The sequence below is a fragment of the Sinohyriopsis cumingii genome, chromosome 5 (assembly GCF_028554795.1).
Source record: "Sinohyriopsis cumingii isolate HCF-2022 chromosome 5, ASM2855479v2, whole genome shotgun sequence".
Lineage (NCBI taxonomy): Eukaryota > Metazoa > Mollusca > Bivalvia > Unionida > Unionidae > Sinohyriopsis > Sinohyriopsis cumingii.
The window spans coordinates 98,306,039-98,324,530 of record NC_142965.1 but is presented as its reverse complement, the minus strand read 5'-3'; the positions used below and the strand labels follow the sequence as shown (position 1 = coordinate 98,324,530).

At 36.2% G+C, this 18,492-nt stretch overlaps 1 protein-coding gene across 1 annotated transcript in view; it reads left to right on the top strand.

The window, feature by feature from the left end:
- The window catches only part of LOC149799845 (ecto-NOX disulfide-thiol exchanger 2-like), a 58,450-nt gene extending 44,672 nt beyond the window's left edge, over positions 1–13,778 (top strand). The window contains exons 11-14 of the mRNA XM_089959266.1: positions 5,463–5,638; positions 6,629–6,790; positions 8,209–8,311; positions 9,873–13,778. Coding sequence (XP_089815392.1) covers positions 5,463–5,638; positions 6,629–6,790; positions 8,209–8,311; positions 9,873–10,087 — 656 coding nt within the window. The 3' untranslated portion in view covers positions 10,088–13,778. The remainder of the gene's footprint in view (positions 1–5,462; positions 5,639–6,628; positions 6,791–8,208; positions 8,312–9,872) is intronic.
- The last annotated feature ends 4,714 nt before the right edge of the window (positions 13,779–18,492 follow it).

Sequence of the window (18,492 nt, the reverse complement as noted above, 5' to 3'; positions counted from 1 at the left end):
TATATGCACTGATAAGGAATGTAGACAAAGATAGGCTTGATTTTATGTCTCTCGCCTCTTGAGACAATAATGTCTTCATTTTACATCTCACAGATCACCCTTGATGCAGTAATGTGGGCTGGATTTTACATACCTCACTCTAGAGACAATAATATAGGCTTAATTTTATGTCACTCTCCTCATAATTTTTTCAGTAATATGGGCTTGATTTTATGTCACTCTCCTCACACTTGATGCAGTAATGTGGTCTTCATTTTACATCACTCTACTCACGCTTGATACAATAATATAGGTTTGATTTTACATTAATCTCCTCACACTTGATGCAGTAATGTGGGCTTGAGTTTACACCACTCTCCTCACACTTGATGCAATACTGTGGGCTTCATTTTACATCACTCTCTTCACTCTTGATGTAGTAATGTGGGCTTCATTTTACATCACTCTCCTCACACTTGATGCAGTAATGTGGGCTTCATTTTACATCTCTCACCTTGGTCTTGATACAATAATATGGGCTTGATTTGACATCTCTCACCTTGGTCTTGATACAATAATGTGGACTTGATTTTACATCACTCTCATCACATTTGATGCAGTAATGTGGGCATGATTTTACATCTCTCCCCTTGATCTTGATGCAGTAATATGGGCTTGATTTCACATCTCTCACCTTGGTCTTGATGCAGTAATATGGGCTTGATTTCACATCTCTCAACTTGGTCTTGATACAGTAATGTGGGTTTGATTTTACATCTCTCACTTTGGTCTTGATATAATAATATGGGCTTGATTTTACATCACACTCCTCAATCTTGATGCAGTAATGTGGGCTTGATTTTACATCTCTCATCATGGTCTTGATAAAATAATGTGGAATTGATTTTACATCTCTCACTTTGGTCTTGATACAATAATGTGGGCTTCATTTTATGTCACTCTTCTCACACTTGATGCAGTAATATTGGCTTGATATTAGATCGCTTTCCTCACCCTTGATGCAGTAATGTGGGCTTCATTTTACATCACTCTCCTCACACTTGATGCAGTAATGTGGACTTGAGTTTACATCTCTCATCTTGGTCTTGAAACAGTAATATGGGCTTGATTTTACATCACTCTCCTCACTCTTGATGCAGTAATATGGGCTTCATTTTACATCACTCTCCTTACACTTGATACAATAATAAGGGCTTGAGTTTACGTCACTCTCCTCACACTTGATGCAGTAATGTGGGCTTCATTTTACATCACTCTCCTCACTCTTGATGCAGTAATGTGGGCTTGAGTTTACACCACTCTCCTCACACTTGATACAATTATATAGGTTTGATTTTACATCACTCTACTCACACTTGATACAATAATATAGGTTTGATTTTACAATAATCTCCTCACACTTGATGCAGTAATGTGGACTTGAGTTTATACCACTCTCCTCACACTTGATACAATACTATAGGCTTGATTTTTACATCACTCTCCTCACACTTATACAATAATTTGGGCTTCATTTTACATCACTCTTATCATACTTGATACAATAATATAAGCTTGATTTTACATCACTCTCCTCACACTTGATACAATAATGTGGGCTTTATTTTACATCACTCTCCTCACACTTGAAACAATAATATGGGCTTGATTTTACATCACTCTCCTCACTCTTGATGCAGTAATATGGGCTTGATTTTACATTAATCTCCTCACACTTGATGCAGTAATGTGGACTTGAGTTTACACCACTCTCCTCACACTTGATACAATAATATGGCCTTGATTTTACATCAATCTCCTCACACTTGATGCAATAATGTGGGCTTCATTTTACATCACTCTACTCACGCTTGATACAATAATATAGGTTTGATTTTACATTAATCTCCTCACACTTGATGCAGTAATGTGGACTTGAGTTTACACCACTCTCCTCACACTTGATACAATAATATAGGCTTGATTTTACATCAATTTCCTCACACTTGATACAATAATTTGGGCTTCATTTTACATCACTCTCCTCACACTTGATACAATAATGTGGGTTTCATTTTACATCACTCTCATCACACTTGATACAATAATATAAGCTTGATTTTTTATCACTCTCCTCACACTTGATGCAGTAATGTGGGCTTCATTTTACATCACTCTACTCATACTTGATACAATAATATAGGTTTGATTTTTTACATTAATCTCCTCACACTTGATGCAGTAATGTGGACTTGAGTTTACACCACTCTCCTCACACTTGATACAGTAATATAGGCTTGATTTTACATCAATCTCTTCACACTTGATGCAATAATGTGGGCTTCATTTTACATCACTCTACTCACGCTTGATACAATAATATAGGTTTGATTTTACATTAATCTCCTCACACTTGATGCAGTAATGTGGACTTGAGTTTACACCACTCTCCTCACACTTGATGCAGTAATGTGGACTTGAGTTTACACCACTCTCATCACACTTGATACAAAAATATAAGCTTGATTTTATATCACTCTCCTCACACTTGATGCAGTAATGTGGACTTGAGTTTACACCACTTTCCTCACACTTGATGCAGTAATGTGGACTTGAGTTTACACCACTCTCATCACACATGATACAATAATATAGGCTTGATTTTACATTAATCTCCTCACACTTGATGCAGTAATGTGGACTTGAGTTTACACCACTCTCCTCACACTTGATACAATAATATAGGCTTCATTTTACATCACTCTCCTCACACTTGATGCAGTAATGTGGGCTTCATTTTACATCACTCTCCTCACACTTGATACAGTAATATAGGTTTGATTTTACATTAATCTCCTCACACTTGATGCAGTAATGTGGACTTAAGTTTACACCACTCTCCTCACACTTGATACAATAATATAGGCTTGATTTTACATCAATCTCTTCACACTTGATACAATAATTTGGGCTTCATTTTACATCACTCTCCTCACACTTGATACAGTAATGTGGGTTTCATTTTACATCACTCTCATCACACTTGATACAATAATATAAGCTTGATTTTATATCACTCTCCTCACACTTGATGCAGTAATGTGGACTTCATTTTACATCACTCTCCTCACACTTGATGCAGTAATGTGGGCTTCATTTTACATCACTCTCCTCACACTTGATACAATAATATAGTCTTGATTTTACATCACTCTTCTCACTCTTGATGGAGTAATGTGGGCTTGTGTTTACACCACTCTCCTCACACTTGATGCAATACTGTGGGCTTCATTTTACATCACTCTCTTCACTCTTGATGCAGTAATATGGGCTTCATTTTACATCACTCTCCTCACACTTGATACAATAATATAAGCTTGAATGGAGGGTCATATTGACATGAGGTTTTAGTTAGAAGACTTCTGATGTTGTTCAGTTGGTCCTGAATGAAAATAGTGCCACTCTTACATCCAGTAGGACCACCACAGCGGCAATCCTGAATATCTTACTATCACTACATCTCTTGAATGAATGATCATATCAGCATGGAGGTTTTTCTGAAAGATATCATGTATAGATGGTCATAATATGCATATCTTGTATCCAGTGTGGTCACAATGGCAGCCATCTTGAAAATCTTTTTGTTATTACTCCACCAAAATAGGAAGGTGTATTTAAAAAAATGGCGTTTTCACCAAAGATATACTGTAGAGATTTTTACCAGAAGATGTACTGTAGGGTTTTCACCAGAAGACGTACTGTAATATCCAGCAGGTCCTAATTAAAATGATACAGATATGACATCCAGTATGGCCACCATGGTGGCCATCTTGAAAATTTTGTTATTGCAACTCATCTAAAATGGAAAGTAATTTTGACATGGGATTTTCATTAGTTCTTATGGTGTCTGGTTGGTCCTGAATGAAAACATTGTTATCTCTACTCCTTTCCACTGGATGGTTATGTCAGCATGGGGTTTTACCAGTAGACTTCCTATGATGCCTAGGAGGTCCTAACTGAAAATGATGCCAGTCATACATCTAATATGGCTTCCACAATGGCTGTCTTTAAAATTTTGCTGTTGCTACATCCCCTGAATGGATGGTTTTATTGACATGGAGCTCTCATCAAAATACTTTTAATGATGTCTGCTTGGTTATGAATGACAGTGGTGACAATCTGACATACAGCATTTCCACCACAGAAGCTAATTTGAAAATCTTGTTATCTCTGAAAATTATCAGAGATGGATTTAAAACTCAGCAGTTAAAAAGAAGAAATGGTCTTATCTAGAAATCGTGAAAGTTCTTTTTGCACATTAAAAGTGTAGTGTCAGTTCCTTCAAGTGACACTTATTAACAATTACTTAAGTGCTTTATAAAACATTTATGTAAATATCCAAGGAATAGATGGTAAAAGATAATAGTGAATGCAGATGGCAAAGGTTAGGTGTCAAGACTTAAAACAAATAAGATTATCTCCCTTTTTGACACAGCTAATGCAATAAGTGTAACTGTATCTAGTATTTTCTTTGTCCTTTCGACATTTTTGTGTGTGTGTCTGCTAAATTTGGAGTACGGGGGAACAAAGCATCCCTAGCCATTGAGATCCTGGGTACAGTGCTGAACTCTTATTTATTTCCATATGTAATCAGCATACCAGTTCACCCTCTATTGAACACATTGTATTATAATTTTTTTTAATTCCATCAAAATATAATTTTAGATAAAGTTTAAACATGTGAAAAATTTATTTAAAAAAATTATGCAAAGAGTAGAGAAACTCCAATGACTTTCCACTTTTGGAAACAGTTTACTTTCAATCTCTTGTAGACTTTTGTTGATCTAAAATGCCATAGTCTTTTGAAGGCCAGATGGATTGTGACTTCATTTCAGTTTCTTGACAAACAGCTCTTGCATTTAGATATTAGGCCGACGGCAGTCAGGTGAGCAATCTCAGGCCCACATGGTTGTCTTGCTTGAAAATTGGAGACACTTTTGACACAATGTAGATAGGTTTGACTATGTGTTTTGTATTCTCCCTCTCCCATGATAGATCTTTTGTGTCAAAGTAAAATATAGTTAATTTCCATTATCTACTTGAATGCATCAGAGTTTGTTTAAAGCAATAAAACATGAAAACTAAGTCTGCCTAACTATTACATGTGTGATGTCTCCCATGGTCCCACTCCCACCTATTGCCCCATTGAAATAATACAAGAAAAGTTTCAGTCACCAACTTTAAGCTTCATTTATTTATTGATGGCTGGATTGTGGCATGTATATATCTCTCACATTTTTGCTGTCTTATCCATCCATCCATCCATCCATCCGTCCATCTGTTTCTGATTGGCTGTCTTGTCTGTCTGTTTCTTTATCTACCTGATATACTGCAATAATAACTTTTCTTGCCACGGCTGGTAAGCTGGGTTTGTCTGTTAGTCTGTCTGTGTACATATATCTCAATAAAACCTTTTTTTGCAGTGGCTGGTAAGCTCAGTCAGCTGAACACTCTGAAGGATGAGAATGATGCCTTGAAGTGCCAGGTGGAAGGCTATAAAAATGAGATAGACATGGTAAAACTTGAATACAAAGATCAACTTGACCAGAAAGACAAACAGCTCAAGTCATTGCAACAAGCTTTGCAGGGCATGCAGCAGGCAAGTTGTGTGTGTGTATGTATGTGATTGCATTTGTGTGTGTATGATTAAAGGATAAACAGCTCAAGTGATTATACCAAGCTGTACAACAGGCAGTGTGTGTGCATGCCTGCATGCATATAGATAAGCAGCTTAAGTCCTTACATGAAGCTTTACAGCAAGGCATACAACAGGGAAGTTATGTGTGTGTGATTAAAAGATAAACAGCTCAAGTGATTATACCATGCTGTACAACAGGCAGTGTGTGTGCATGTATGTAGATAAGCAGCTTAAGTCCTTACATGAAGCTTTACAGCAAGGCATACAACAGGCAAGTTGTGTGTGTGTGCGTCTCTCTCATTTTAAGACCAAGATAAATTTGGTTAACGGTAATACAATGGTTAGCTTGACCAAATGGATAAGGAGTTAGAGTAATTATACCAAGTTTTACAGGGTATGCAGCAGACATGTTATAGTTAGTTCAGCAGGAATTCTTAGTATTATGATATCATGAGATAGCCAGCTTGTTTATCGTGATTCATTATTTTTAATCAATTTTAAATTGACTTTGGAAAATAGGTCATCATGATCCTGCAACACAAACTCATCCCAATAGGCACACTGTCGTTATTTTGATGGCAATAGATGAAAAAAATATTGTAATTATAATGTGACATGAATTTTTAGACAATGCTAATTAAAGCATGGAAAATAGGTTAAAGTTACCCAATTTTTGCTTTACATATATGTTCATTGTATTTCTAAAGCTATGTTTAATACTTGTACTGTAAATTGAAGAAAAATTTCAGGGGCAGGAAATTATCTTGAACTTAGTAAAGAAATAAAAAATTTAAAAACATTATGCATGGTAAAGTCTGTGATATAACATTGTTCATAATTATTACACAGTAAACATGCAACATGTTGTTAATATGCTGAACATCCTAGAAAATTGTGTGGAGCTAAATATTATAATTTTCATCTTATTTTTTTATTTATTGTCTTGTATAGCAACTAATAAATGCCAGAACTGAGATTACAGAACGTCAAAAGACAGTGGCTGCTTCAGATAACAGCAGTGGTGAGAAAACAGAGGAAACCTCCAAGAAAGCCAGTGTTAGCATTGACATAGTTGACATTGATCAGGATGCTCAAAAACAAACTGAAGATAAGGTACTGGTACCTGAATTAATTATGACTTTTTTTAGCACATGACTCACTAATTGGACATCATTTTCACTGTGTTATAGTTTTTGTATTTAAATAAAGAAATATAAAATCATGATGTCATGATGGGTAAAATTGTTTCACCATGACATAACAGGTAATGCTAACATTTTTAACATCTACCAATCCCATTTATTTTTGAAAAGGAAAGAAAAGAAATGCTTTATAAAACAAAGAATCATGTGATTGTATTAATATTATCTTTAAGTTATGCAACCTTCTCATTAGCTTCAGTATGTTGTCCCCTGACAAAAGAGAAACATTTTGTTACATTTAAAACATTTTGCATGAATAAAATGCCCATGTAGAGTAATATCCTTTAAAACATTTTGCATGAATAAAATGCCCATGTAGAGTAATATCCTTTAAAACATTTTGCATGAATAAAATGCCCATGTAGAGTAATATCCTTTAAAACATTTTGCATGAATAAAATGCCCATGTAGAGTAATATCCTTTAAAACATTTCGCATGAATAAAATGCCCATGTAGAGTAATATCCTTTAAAACATTTTGCATGAATAAAATGCCCATGTGGAGTAATATCCTTTAAAACATTTTGCATGAATAAAATGCCCATGTGGAGTAATATCCTTTAAAACATTTCGCATGAATAAAATGCCCATGTGGAGTAATATCCTTTAAAACATTTCGCATGAATAAAATGCCCATGTAGAGTAATATCCTTTAAAACATTTCGCATGAATAAAATGCCCATGTAGAGTAATATCCTTTAAAACATTTCGCATGAATAAAATGCCCATGTAGAGTAATATCCTTTAAAACATTTCGCATGAATAAAATGCCCATGTAGAGTAATATCCTTTGATATTTTAATGACAAAGATTTTTACAAAATATAACTGACGTTCCTGTTTATTCCATCAATTTGTAACTAGGCAACCAAAATTGTATGTAACGGTTACTATGTTGCTATGATTCTTTGCACATTTCATATGTTTACCATATAAACCCACTTTTAAGATGAGACCAATTGCAAACTGCATAGACCCAGTTCTGCCATTGGATAATGTGCTGACAGGTGCAGGGTCTGTGCAGTTGGTTAGGAGTACTCAGTAGAACAAACAAAACAGACCCTTATCTGCAGGTGCGTTATTCTACAGCAGATCAGGATCTTTGTTGTTTGAAGTTTGACTTGACCTACAAGAAAGTATGTATGGTAAATAAAAAAGTAGCTGAGTAAAAGCAATTTTTTTATGATAATAGGCTTAGGTGCTTCATATTTTCCAAAACATATTGGTGATATATTTAAAATAAAACTTTGATTCTGAGTTGAGGATATATATTAGGCCTATTTTCTTATACCATTTGTGTTATCTTACTGTTATGGATGGTTTATTTTAGGAGTTGGGGACCACCAGATCATTTACTGTGGAAGGTGAACCACAGACAAACATTGTCAGCACAACTGGTCTTACTGTCACAGAAAAGGAAGCAAAACTTCTAGGTAATGACAATTTTGTAAGAAATCGGAGTAGAAGACAAGTCAAATGATTTACCATAAAAACTTATACAAGTGCATCCAACTACAAACGAAATAGACTCAGATCTACTGGTGCATTGGAAGATCATGGTCTAAGTTGTTTGCAGGGACCAGAAGTAGTTTAGTTGGTAGAGCATAGGATTTATTATCCAAGGGTCACAGGTTCAATACCTGTCCAGGCCATCTCATCTCATTGCCTAAACTTGATATAGCTAGTAGTGTGTTAAAAGTGCCTTTTAAAAAAAAAAACAGTCAAAAAGCTGATAGTAGGTTTATCAGAATTATTCATGAGTATATATTGTATATATTTATGTACAGTCTATAAGTTGAAGAAAAGCTCATGGAAAACAAACAAAAGAGACAAAGTTTGGGCTTGCAGCCATGGGCATCAATTTGTTCTGACCAAAATTACTTACTTTACCTTGAATGAAAATGATACAAAGTAGTTATTAATTAAATTGACCCTTTTTAACTGATTTGTTTTGTTTTTTCATTAATTTCAATTTTCAAATGATTTTAAAACTTGCGATAATTAATATTTCATGATTATCCTTCCATAAAATGTAGTAAATTGCACTTGGAGTAAGATCAAAGGGGTGAAAAAGTCAAAGGTTAAAGGTACTAGCTGAAAAATAAAAAATGGTCACTGCACAAATACTTTAGTTCTCAGTCATATACCTTCATCAAAGTTTGTGCATGACTTACAGTTTGGGAGGGGCCCCGAGTGGTCTGAGTTTTCCAGGGTTCTTTCTCCACCAGTTATACTGGCCGCCATATATAGCCTATCTTGTGCTGAAAAATGGCGTTAAACCCTAGAACAACAACAACATCAACAACAGTTTGGGAAAGGTCAAGGTCATTGACTGACAGAAGAAAACTAGCTTTTGCATAATAATGTTAGATCTTGACAATATACATGGACCAGAGTTTGTGGAAGGCTTGCATTTAAAGTATGGAAGAGGTTATAAATGTTGTCGTCAAAAATCAAAGGACAAGGCCATTGTTACTCACAGAAAAAATGGGTTTTGCATAATAAATTTTGTTCTAAATTACATTCCTTGACCAAATTGTGTGGATGGCTTGTACTAAGGGTAATGAAGACATTAGGGTCAAAGTTCAGAGTTTGCAATCAGGGTGAGTCTGATAAGAAAATAATGGTTTCTTCACAGTAAGTTGTGTTCGAGACTGACTACCTTAACCAAAGGTCAAAATCATTGATACCCATTGGTAAATAATCTCCTGAGTCAACATGGAGTGTGCATACAATATATCATAGTACTCTTGTTACTACTGTAAGCTAATCTAAAATATTGGAATTTCGCTTAAAAATTCAGCTATAGATATGGAGTTGCTTTAATGGTTAGTCTTTTTAATCTAAATGACTATATACTGGCGAAACATTTGCGAAAAACATTTTGCACTAGCACTAGCAGAAATATTCTACCACAAATAAACAGTGTCTACATAGGATGACAGTACACTGATGCAAATAAAAATTATAACAATATCTGTATTTCATCCTCAGGTTTGGTCAGCTGTTTTCTTCATGTTCATCCAACCGGAGCCTCCATTGACTATATTTGGTCATACTTGCATCGCCTGGGTGTTGAGACACGAGTCAGCGAACTTGAATCACTGATGGAAAAAATGCCAATGATTTTTAGACAAGACATTACTGGTGTTGGTGCCACAATTGAGCGACACTGGCATTTCACAGGATATACTAGTTTACAAGCTTGACAACTTTAAATTTTATTTTATCACAACTGGCTTTATTGCCACTATTTAGTGTTGACAGTTTTAAGTGTCATAGAAATGTCAGCGTCAGTTATGGTAGAAAGTTTAATCAAAAATGGACAGATTACTTTAGGATCAGCCTACACAGACTGGGTCTGCACTAATAATTTCCTGCTGTCAGTGTAAGAAAAAAAGCCTACTAAAAATTCATTCTAATGTGAATTATTTAATCAGGAATATGAGTGCTAATATAATCAAATTAGTGATGTAAAAGTGGATACAGAATTAACAGTTACGTCAGATTACTTAAAACTAAATTGTTTTTACAACATTGTATTTGTTGGTATGAATTGTATATTAAGTAAGTTAGGGTAAGAATTATGTTTCATTTCTTCACAGCCCATATAGTGCCACAGACTCTTGGACACCTTTTTTGTGTTGCTCCCACTTTTTAAAAAAGGAGCATCTTGATTTTGGTCCTATCTATCTTGGGCAGCTTGTTAGAATGATTTAGCAAAAACTTCGTGACATACACAAATGAAAATAATCTATTTGGCATGTACAAATAATATTTGGTTGACATTTTCTATCCATATTTAACATGATGCTGTTTAACTAGTATTTTAATTTGTTATGGTTTTGACTTAGACTTTCTGTTTTTAACTTTCTCAGCACCACATATGAAGAAACCCATTGACACAGACAAATGAAAGTGAAAAGGCATGTTTCTATAAATGTGAATTTATTTAGTTTTTCACATCATTTGAATGAGTGGGCAGGGGTGTGGTGTTGGGTGTGTGACTTTTTCTTATGTTTTGAGACCTTTTAGTGAATTCTTGTTAGCAAGTTTATGCAAAAATCTCCTGACTGAAACAAATGAGGTTTTGTATGCATATTTATGGGCATAAGTATTGGCTCATTAGATCACTATGCCGTTTATATTTTTTACCTTTTCATCTGCAATAGGGGAATACATTGTTTACCAACACAAATCTGGTTTTACTTTATTTCCCTGGTCAAGGTTTGGGTTCCCGTTGCATAGGGATGAAATTGGAATTGAGAAAGATGACTGAGACTAAGACCATTGGAAGCTATTAAAGACATAATTTTGCAGTGCCAGATATAAAAATATGTGGCCATGTAGTGATCACATTATTTATGTATTTAAGTCTTTCAGTGGTCACATTACCTATGTATATATGCTTGACCTAAAGTTTTGTATATATTAGCTCTAAAAAAAAATCAATATTACACAGGGCAAATAGCTTTTAGAAGAAGAAGGGCCCCAGAATGATTTAAACATGCCACAGGAATAAAGATTGCTGACTCATAAAAGACATAATTGGGTGGCCTAAATTTTTAACATTACATGCACCTTAAATGATATACAAGCTTACAAGCTAAAGGGCCTGGTTTGTGTGTTTAATTGCAGATTTAATTACATTAATTGATTGTTGTCATTAATTCTTAGAAAGTTCATGATACATGTATTAATAAGGACACCACTGTTCAAGCTTAAGTCAGTTCGGGACCATTTGCAGTGTCATCATATCAAAAATTACAAAAAATGTTCTCCCTGTATCAGGGACAAAGTCTTTGTTATAGCTGCTGGATATTTGACACATATTATGCTGTTGTTGCAAGGTTACAGTAAAGAAGCAGGACCTGTTGATCCTTGGTAGCTTTAACTGGGCAGTTGAAACTAAAATTATCGAGATCCTGGCAGAAGGCACTGGTCCAGACATAGATGGATTGCAGCTGTAAGTTGTGTGTTGGTTTGACAGTGTTTTATACACTACAACAGAAAACGTCTGCACTAAGTAGGACATAATATTTTGTGTTAGCTATAAAAGAGTTCAAGTTTGAAACAATGAAAAATTTGTACATAAGCTGAATCAAGGAAGATTTTGTTACCACCCTTGCACATCAAGCTGGGTCTGATGAAGAACGTTGTCTAGGCCATGGACAAAACACAAGCAGCTTTCATGTACCTCTGTGAAAAATTTTCAAGGTTAAGTGTAGCTAAGATCAAGGAAGGTTTCTTTGTTGGTCCTCAGATTCGTGAACTTCTTCGAGATGATGCATTTGACTGTGAACTGCGTGGCAGGGACAGGAGGGCATGGAAAGCCTTCCATTTAGTGGCAACAAATTTTCTTGGAAACAACAAGGCAGACAAATGCAGGGAGTTGGTGGAAAACCTCTTCAAAGCATACATAAGCCTTGGGGCATCATGTCACTAAAGATACATTTTTTGCACTCTCATCTAGATTTTTTTACTTAACTGCGGAGCAGTGAGCAACAAGCACGGCGAGCAATTTCACCAGGACAGACATTGCAACAATGGAGAAAAGCTATCAGTCAAACGGATCCCATCAATACTTGCAGCCTATTGCTTGACAGTGACAAGAGATACTCCATGTAATGACTACAGGAGACAAGCCAAGAAGCACAAAAGTAGACACTGAATAAGGACTAAACTATGTACTTATATATATATATATAATTGTCATATTTGAATTCAGCACATCAAAATCCATAATAAATAGCACATTTTATCTCAGAAGCAGACAACTTCTAAAAAAATTTAGACCAGTGTAATAGACCTTTCAGGAAGTGGAAGTGTTATTGATTACTGCAGTTTCTTGATTTCTTATTCTCCATGCATCATATCAGACTGATCAAGTTTTAAGTTTGAGTTTATACATTTGTATGTAATTGAAGCCTTACCTCTATCTCATATTTCTTTATTTTTTCCATCATATTTCTTTGAATGTATCAGAAATTTTTGTCATATATGTAAAAATGCAAATGGTCCAGATTTTGCGAATTAAATTGAAAGATTATCAGTTTTTTTTTCAGCTTCATGTATAACTGATGTGGAGTGTGTCTTTGATTTTCAAGGTACTAGGCTTCCGAATGATGATTACAAAGTATCCACCTGTATTTCACAGAATGCATGAGTTTGTAAAGCTAGCAACTTGATTAGTGTTGATGCAAGTCACCAAATTTGTGATCATTCTTTAGTGCTGTAATAATACAACAACAAATCTGTGATGTGATCTAAGGTGCTGATTATGGTGCAAGACTGAAAACTTATTAGACATTGTTATTGGCTGTACCATGCTATATAAATATCAGATCTGGAGATGACAATGCTTTGAGTTCAGATTAGAGATTAGGTACCCTGTATACTTGTTTATAAGTAGACTTTAACTGCAAGCATCAAGGACTTTGGTAAAATGAGATATTGATTACTCCAAACTACAGAAACCCAGATCTGACAGTGCATTATGCAACTGCAAAGTTAGGTCGGTACATTTTGCTGTTGGTATTAACTTGCAAGCATGTATAAATGGTTACACTATAAGTTTATCAGTTAACTGAATGTGACTTTTTAATAAATAAATAAAAAACTTTTACAACCATTTTTATCAAAATATCAAGCTTAAACACAATCTGAAAGTTGTATAATTTCCTGGTTTCTTACAATAATTGGATGATCTTTTATTATCTATTCATCTCTATATATGGTGTGTATAACTTTGACGAATCCTTGAATTAGAGTTATTGCCATGAAATTATGTTTCATCGTTGAACAGTCATTAAATTTTTGAAAAACTAAATGCATTTCACTTACTTTATGGAATACACTATACTAAAACTGAATAAAAATTTATCCCTTTTAAATTAAGAATTTCTGTTATTTACATATTGTCTAAAATTAATGAATAAATGAGAATGGTATAAAATTTGGTTGATTAGATGACACAACATGTGTGTGTATGTGTGTGTCTGTTGGGATTTTAACGTAGCTTAAACAATTTTTCAGTCATATCACTATCATGTCACTGCTATGGTAGTTTATGGTGATGTATAGTATAGTACTGGGGCATCATGTAGCTTCATGTCCAACTTAGTCACAGTATTCTGACACCAGGCCAACCAGCCATAACAATAACCTTATAATGAGCCATGATATTGATATAATACCATTTAATACCATCTGTACAAACCATGATATATTTCCATTTAATACCATATAAAACCAGCTGTACAAACCATGATATATTTCCATTTAATGCCATATAAAACCAGCTGTACAAACCATGATATATTTCCATTTAATACCATTTAATACCAGCTGTACAAACCATGATATTTCCATTTAATATCATATAAAACCAGCTGTACAAACCATGATATATTTCCATTTAATACCATATAAAACCAGCTGTACAAACCATGATATAATTCCATTTAATACCATATAATACCAGCTGTACAAATCATATAATTCCATTTAATACCATATAATACCAACTATGATATAATACAGTTTAATACCATATGATACCAACTGTATGAACCATGATATGATGCCATATTGTCAGAAATAGGATACTAACAGTACGAAGCCATGAGCACATGAGACAAAGTGAATTGTTTCTTGTCAGTTGAATTGGAAAAGTTCTTCACGATTCCCATCATTGACCGTTTTCAGAGTTATGGGATCTTCAAGTCCAGCTGTGATGAAAATGCAGACACTTTATTAGGGATAAAATATAACTTTAGGAATGTAGACATGAAATAATTACCATATATACTGCTTGTAAGTCAAGTCAAACTGCACACCCAGATCTGCCATCATATAATGCAACAGCAGTTCTAGGTCCAACTTGTGAAATTACTGCCAGCCCACTGGTCCAATCCAAGCTAATTTACAGAAGACAAACAATGAGTGGTGGGTGTGTCTGGCCAGATGGATATTTTTAGGTATATTGAGTAATTTTAAAATATGAATTGGATTTTTATTATATTAATCAAAATAATAGAAATTAAAAAAATAAGTAACAGTGAATGGTTTCTGGTGACCATTTGTGAATCTGGGTGAGGTGCAAAGATAAGTAACTTGTATGTATTCTTTGTGATATCTGATGACACATACTACTTCTGATTCAGAATTTGCTTGAAATATAGAAATATGATGCATGCTAAAATGATGATAATGCTGTTAACTGTTCAGCTGCATTCTGCAGAGGGGCCCTGAGGGGGACGAGTGGTCTAAAGCGCTCACCGTTACAGATCATTGCCATCTCACCTCTGTCTGCGTCGGTTCAAGTCTCGGATTCAGCCAATGTGGGTATGTGCGAAAGCTTGTCAGTAGCTTTTTGTGGGTCGGAGGTTCTTTCTGGGCTTTTCCCGGATTCTTCCTCCACCATTAATACTGGCCGCCATGTATAGCTTATTGTGCTGAAAAATGGCGTTAAACCCTACAATAACAACAACAGCATTCTACACAGATGGTGCATTTGATCCCATTCAGCAATTCACTGCAGGAACTCTTTCCACAAACCTAATTTCATGGACAGCTGTACCTTTGATTACTAGAGCCTCATCTTTGGAGGCTGGATCTGGTTCTGATACCGTCTTTGATATCTCATCTGGACTATATTTCAGCCTGGTCATCAATGACAGTGACAGATTCTGGTGCCCAAACTCCTGAGGAGTTGTATATGGATTTGGGTCAGCTGGACATTAGCAGCATTGTCCTGGTCAATAAACATTGGCCATGTTATGCTGAATTTAATAAATTTGACATGTGATACAAATATCTGTGTTTTTCTTTATTTTCAATGTTTAATGATATAAATAACCTTACTAAGGACTGATATTCATGTCTACCAGCATTTACCATTGAGTCATTATACTACAGAATGATATTCATGGCTACTGGCATTTACCATTAACTCATATTACTACAGACCGACATTCATGTCTACTGGCATTTACCATTGAGTCATTGTACTACGGACTGACATTCATGTCTACTGGCATTTACCATTGAGTCATTGTACTACGGACTACATTCATGTCTACTGGCATTTACCATTGAGTCATTGTACTACAGACTACATTCATGTCTGCTGGCATTTACCATTGAGTCATTGTACTTAGGACTGACATTCATGTCTACTGACATTTAACATTGAGTCATTATACTACGGACTACATTCATGTCTACTGGCATTTACCATTGAGTCATTGTACTACGGACTACATTCATGTCTACTGACATTTACCATTGAGTCATTGTACTACAGACTACATTCATGTCTGCTGGCATTTACCATTGAGTCATTGTACTTAGGACTGACATTCATGTCTACTGACATTTACCATTGAGTCATTGTACTACGGACTACATTCATGTCTACTGGCATTTACCATTGAGTCATTGTACTACGGACTACATTCATGTCTACTGGCATTTACCATTGAGTCATTGTACTTAGGACTGACATTCATGTCTACTGACATTTACCATTGAGTCATTGTACTACGGACTACATTCATGTCTACTGGCATTTACCATTGAGTCATTGTACTTAGGACTGACATTCATGTCTACTGACATTTACCATTGAGTCATTGTACTACGGACTACATTCATGTCTACTGGCATTTACCATTGAGTCATTGTACTACGGACTACATTCATGTCTACTGGCATTTACCATTGAGTCATTGTACTACGGACTACATTCATGTCTACTGGCATTTACCATTGAGTCATTGTACTACGGACTACATTCATGTCTACTGGCATTTACAGTTGAGTCCTTGTACTACAGACTGACATTCATGTCTGCTGGCATTTACCATTGAGTCATTGTACAACAGACAAGTGCAACATTTATTGGCGTAGATGCAATATTTAGTGCCTTTGAACTTGAAAAAGAACAGTGATTTATCTCTGGATAAATGTAGTGCCCAAGGCCTTCTGCGTGAGATATCAAGTCACCATGGTAATCACATAATACCTGGCCTTTCTTGATATCTTCCTTGGCATAAACGGCTTTTCCAATTCGTGGGTCATCGTGAGAACGAATTATACATGATTTCCAACTTTGGTTCACGATTCACTCAAGTGAGGTGATGGAGGAGCAAGGCGACAAGAGACTGGAGAGGGGGAGATTAACGTTCTCTTTGGGCGGGCTAGCGGAAACGCTAGCATATGTTAACTTACCAACTCCAGTCGATTGCACGGACTGGAGGAGGCTAGTCGTAGTTTTACTTGCGCCCGTAGTGGTAACAGCCATTAATGAAAAACTACTAAGCGGCGATTTTGTTTTCTTTGTGATGCCCTCTGTATTTTGAGTGGTGGCACGCTGCTGTGGTGATACTGGAAGCTAAAAGAAAACGAAAAAATAATGTTCATTTGGAGTTATTCATGGTAGACTTCATGGACTTGCCTTGTGTATGGGTCTTTTTAATTTTGACACAGATGATGACAATATTTAGCTAGGTTAAGCAAATTATGACTAATAACTTGAGTAGTATTACCTTGCTTGCCGGTCGCCTTGTAATCACTCACACTCCGTTACCTTGTGTGAGTTGACTCAACCATCGTACTTGCTCCTCCGTCGCCACCTTGGTTCATCTAGGCCGAAATCATAGATGCATTTAGCCATCGCTTCTAACTGCCCCGCCGGTGGAGTTGTCGGCAACATGTTTTTCCATCCTTGTGTTTTCACTCTTTCTACATTGGTCATACATGTTTTGTTCCGAACTTAGGATCTTGCGCCAGCTTTTGGTTACCATCCGAGGGACGATTTCCTCTAGCTTCGGCAGATTCAGCCCACCTTCACAGGTTGCTGTATACAAGAAGTGGTTTGATGTTGACTCTGGGGAGGTGGAGCCACCTTTTCACCCACGTTCTTGCCACGCTGTCCAGCTTCCTCAGTGTGCCTCTGACTGGACTGTCCAGACTAAGCCCATACAATAATTTCGGGATAAGGTTTTCAGACACAATCCTTATCTTCTGTCTCGGCTTCAGAGCCGCTTTTGAGACCCTCTTACACCAGTTCTCCAACGTAGCGACTGGTGTTGATCTCAGAAGCCCTGTCCATGGATCAAACATGCCACCCAGATATATTGTGCTCTCCCCTGGCTCCACCCATGGAATCGGTACACCATCAATGTTGAACACGTCGCCGGTGTTTACGGTGTACGATTTCTTACCCCTAGGGTTTATCGAGAACGCACATAATTTCTTGGCATTCACTTTGAGACCGGTGTTTCTGCTGAATCCCGCGAACAGGTGTAAGTTCTTCTGCAGCTCTTTCGAACCTCTGTTCAGGAGGGAGGAATCAGCAGCGTAGGCCATTGAACATATACAGATTCCTCCTGTATAGGTGAATCCATTTTGCTGGTCCTCGATGAAACAGACGATTGGGTCCAAGGCAATATTGAAGAGAAGGGGTGATAGAGGGTCTCCCTGCTTGACAGCTCCGAGCTGAGACTCCTATTCCCTTTGAACGAGGTCGTACAATCGGTGTACAGGTCTGTGACTAGTGAAACCCAATGTGGGTTCACCGCGTGCCGCCTCAGTCCTGCCTCCAAGTAAC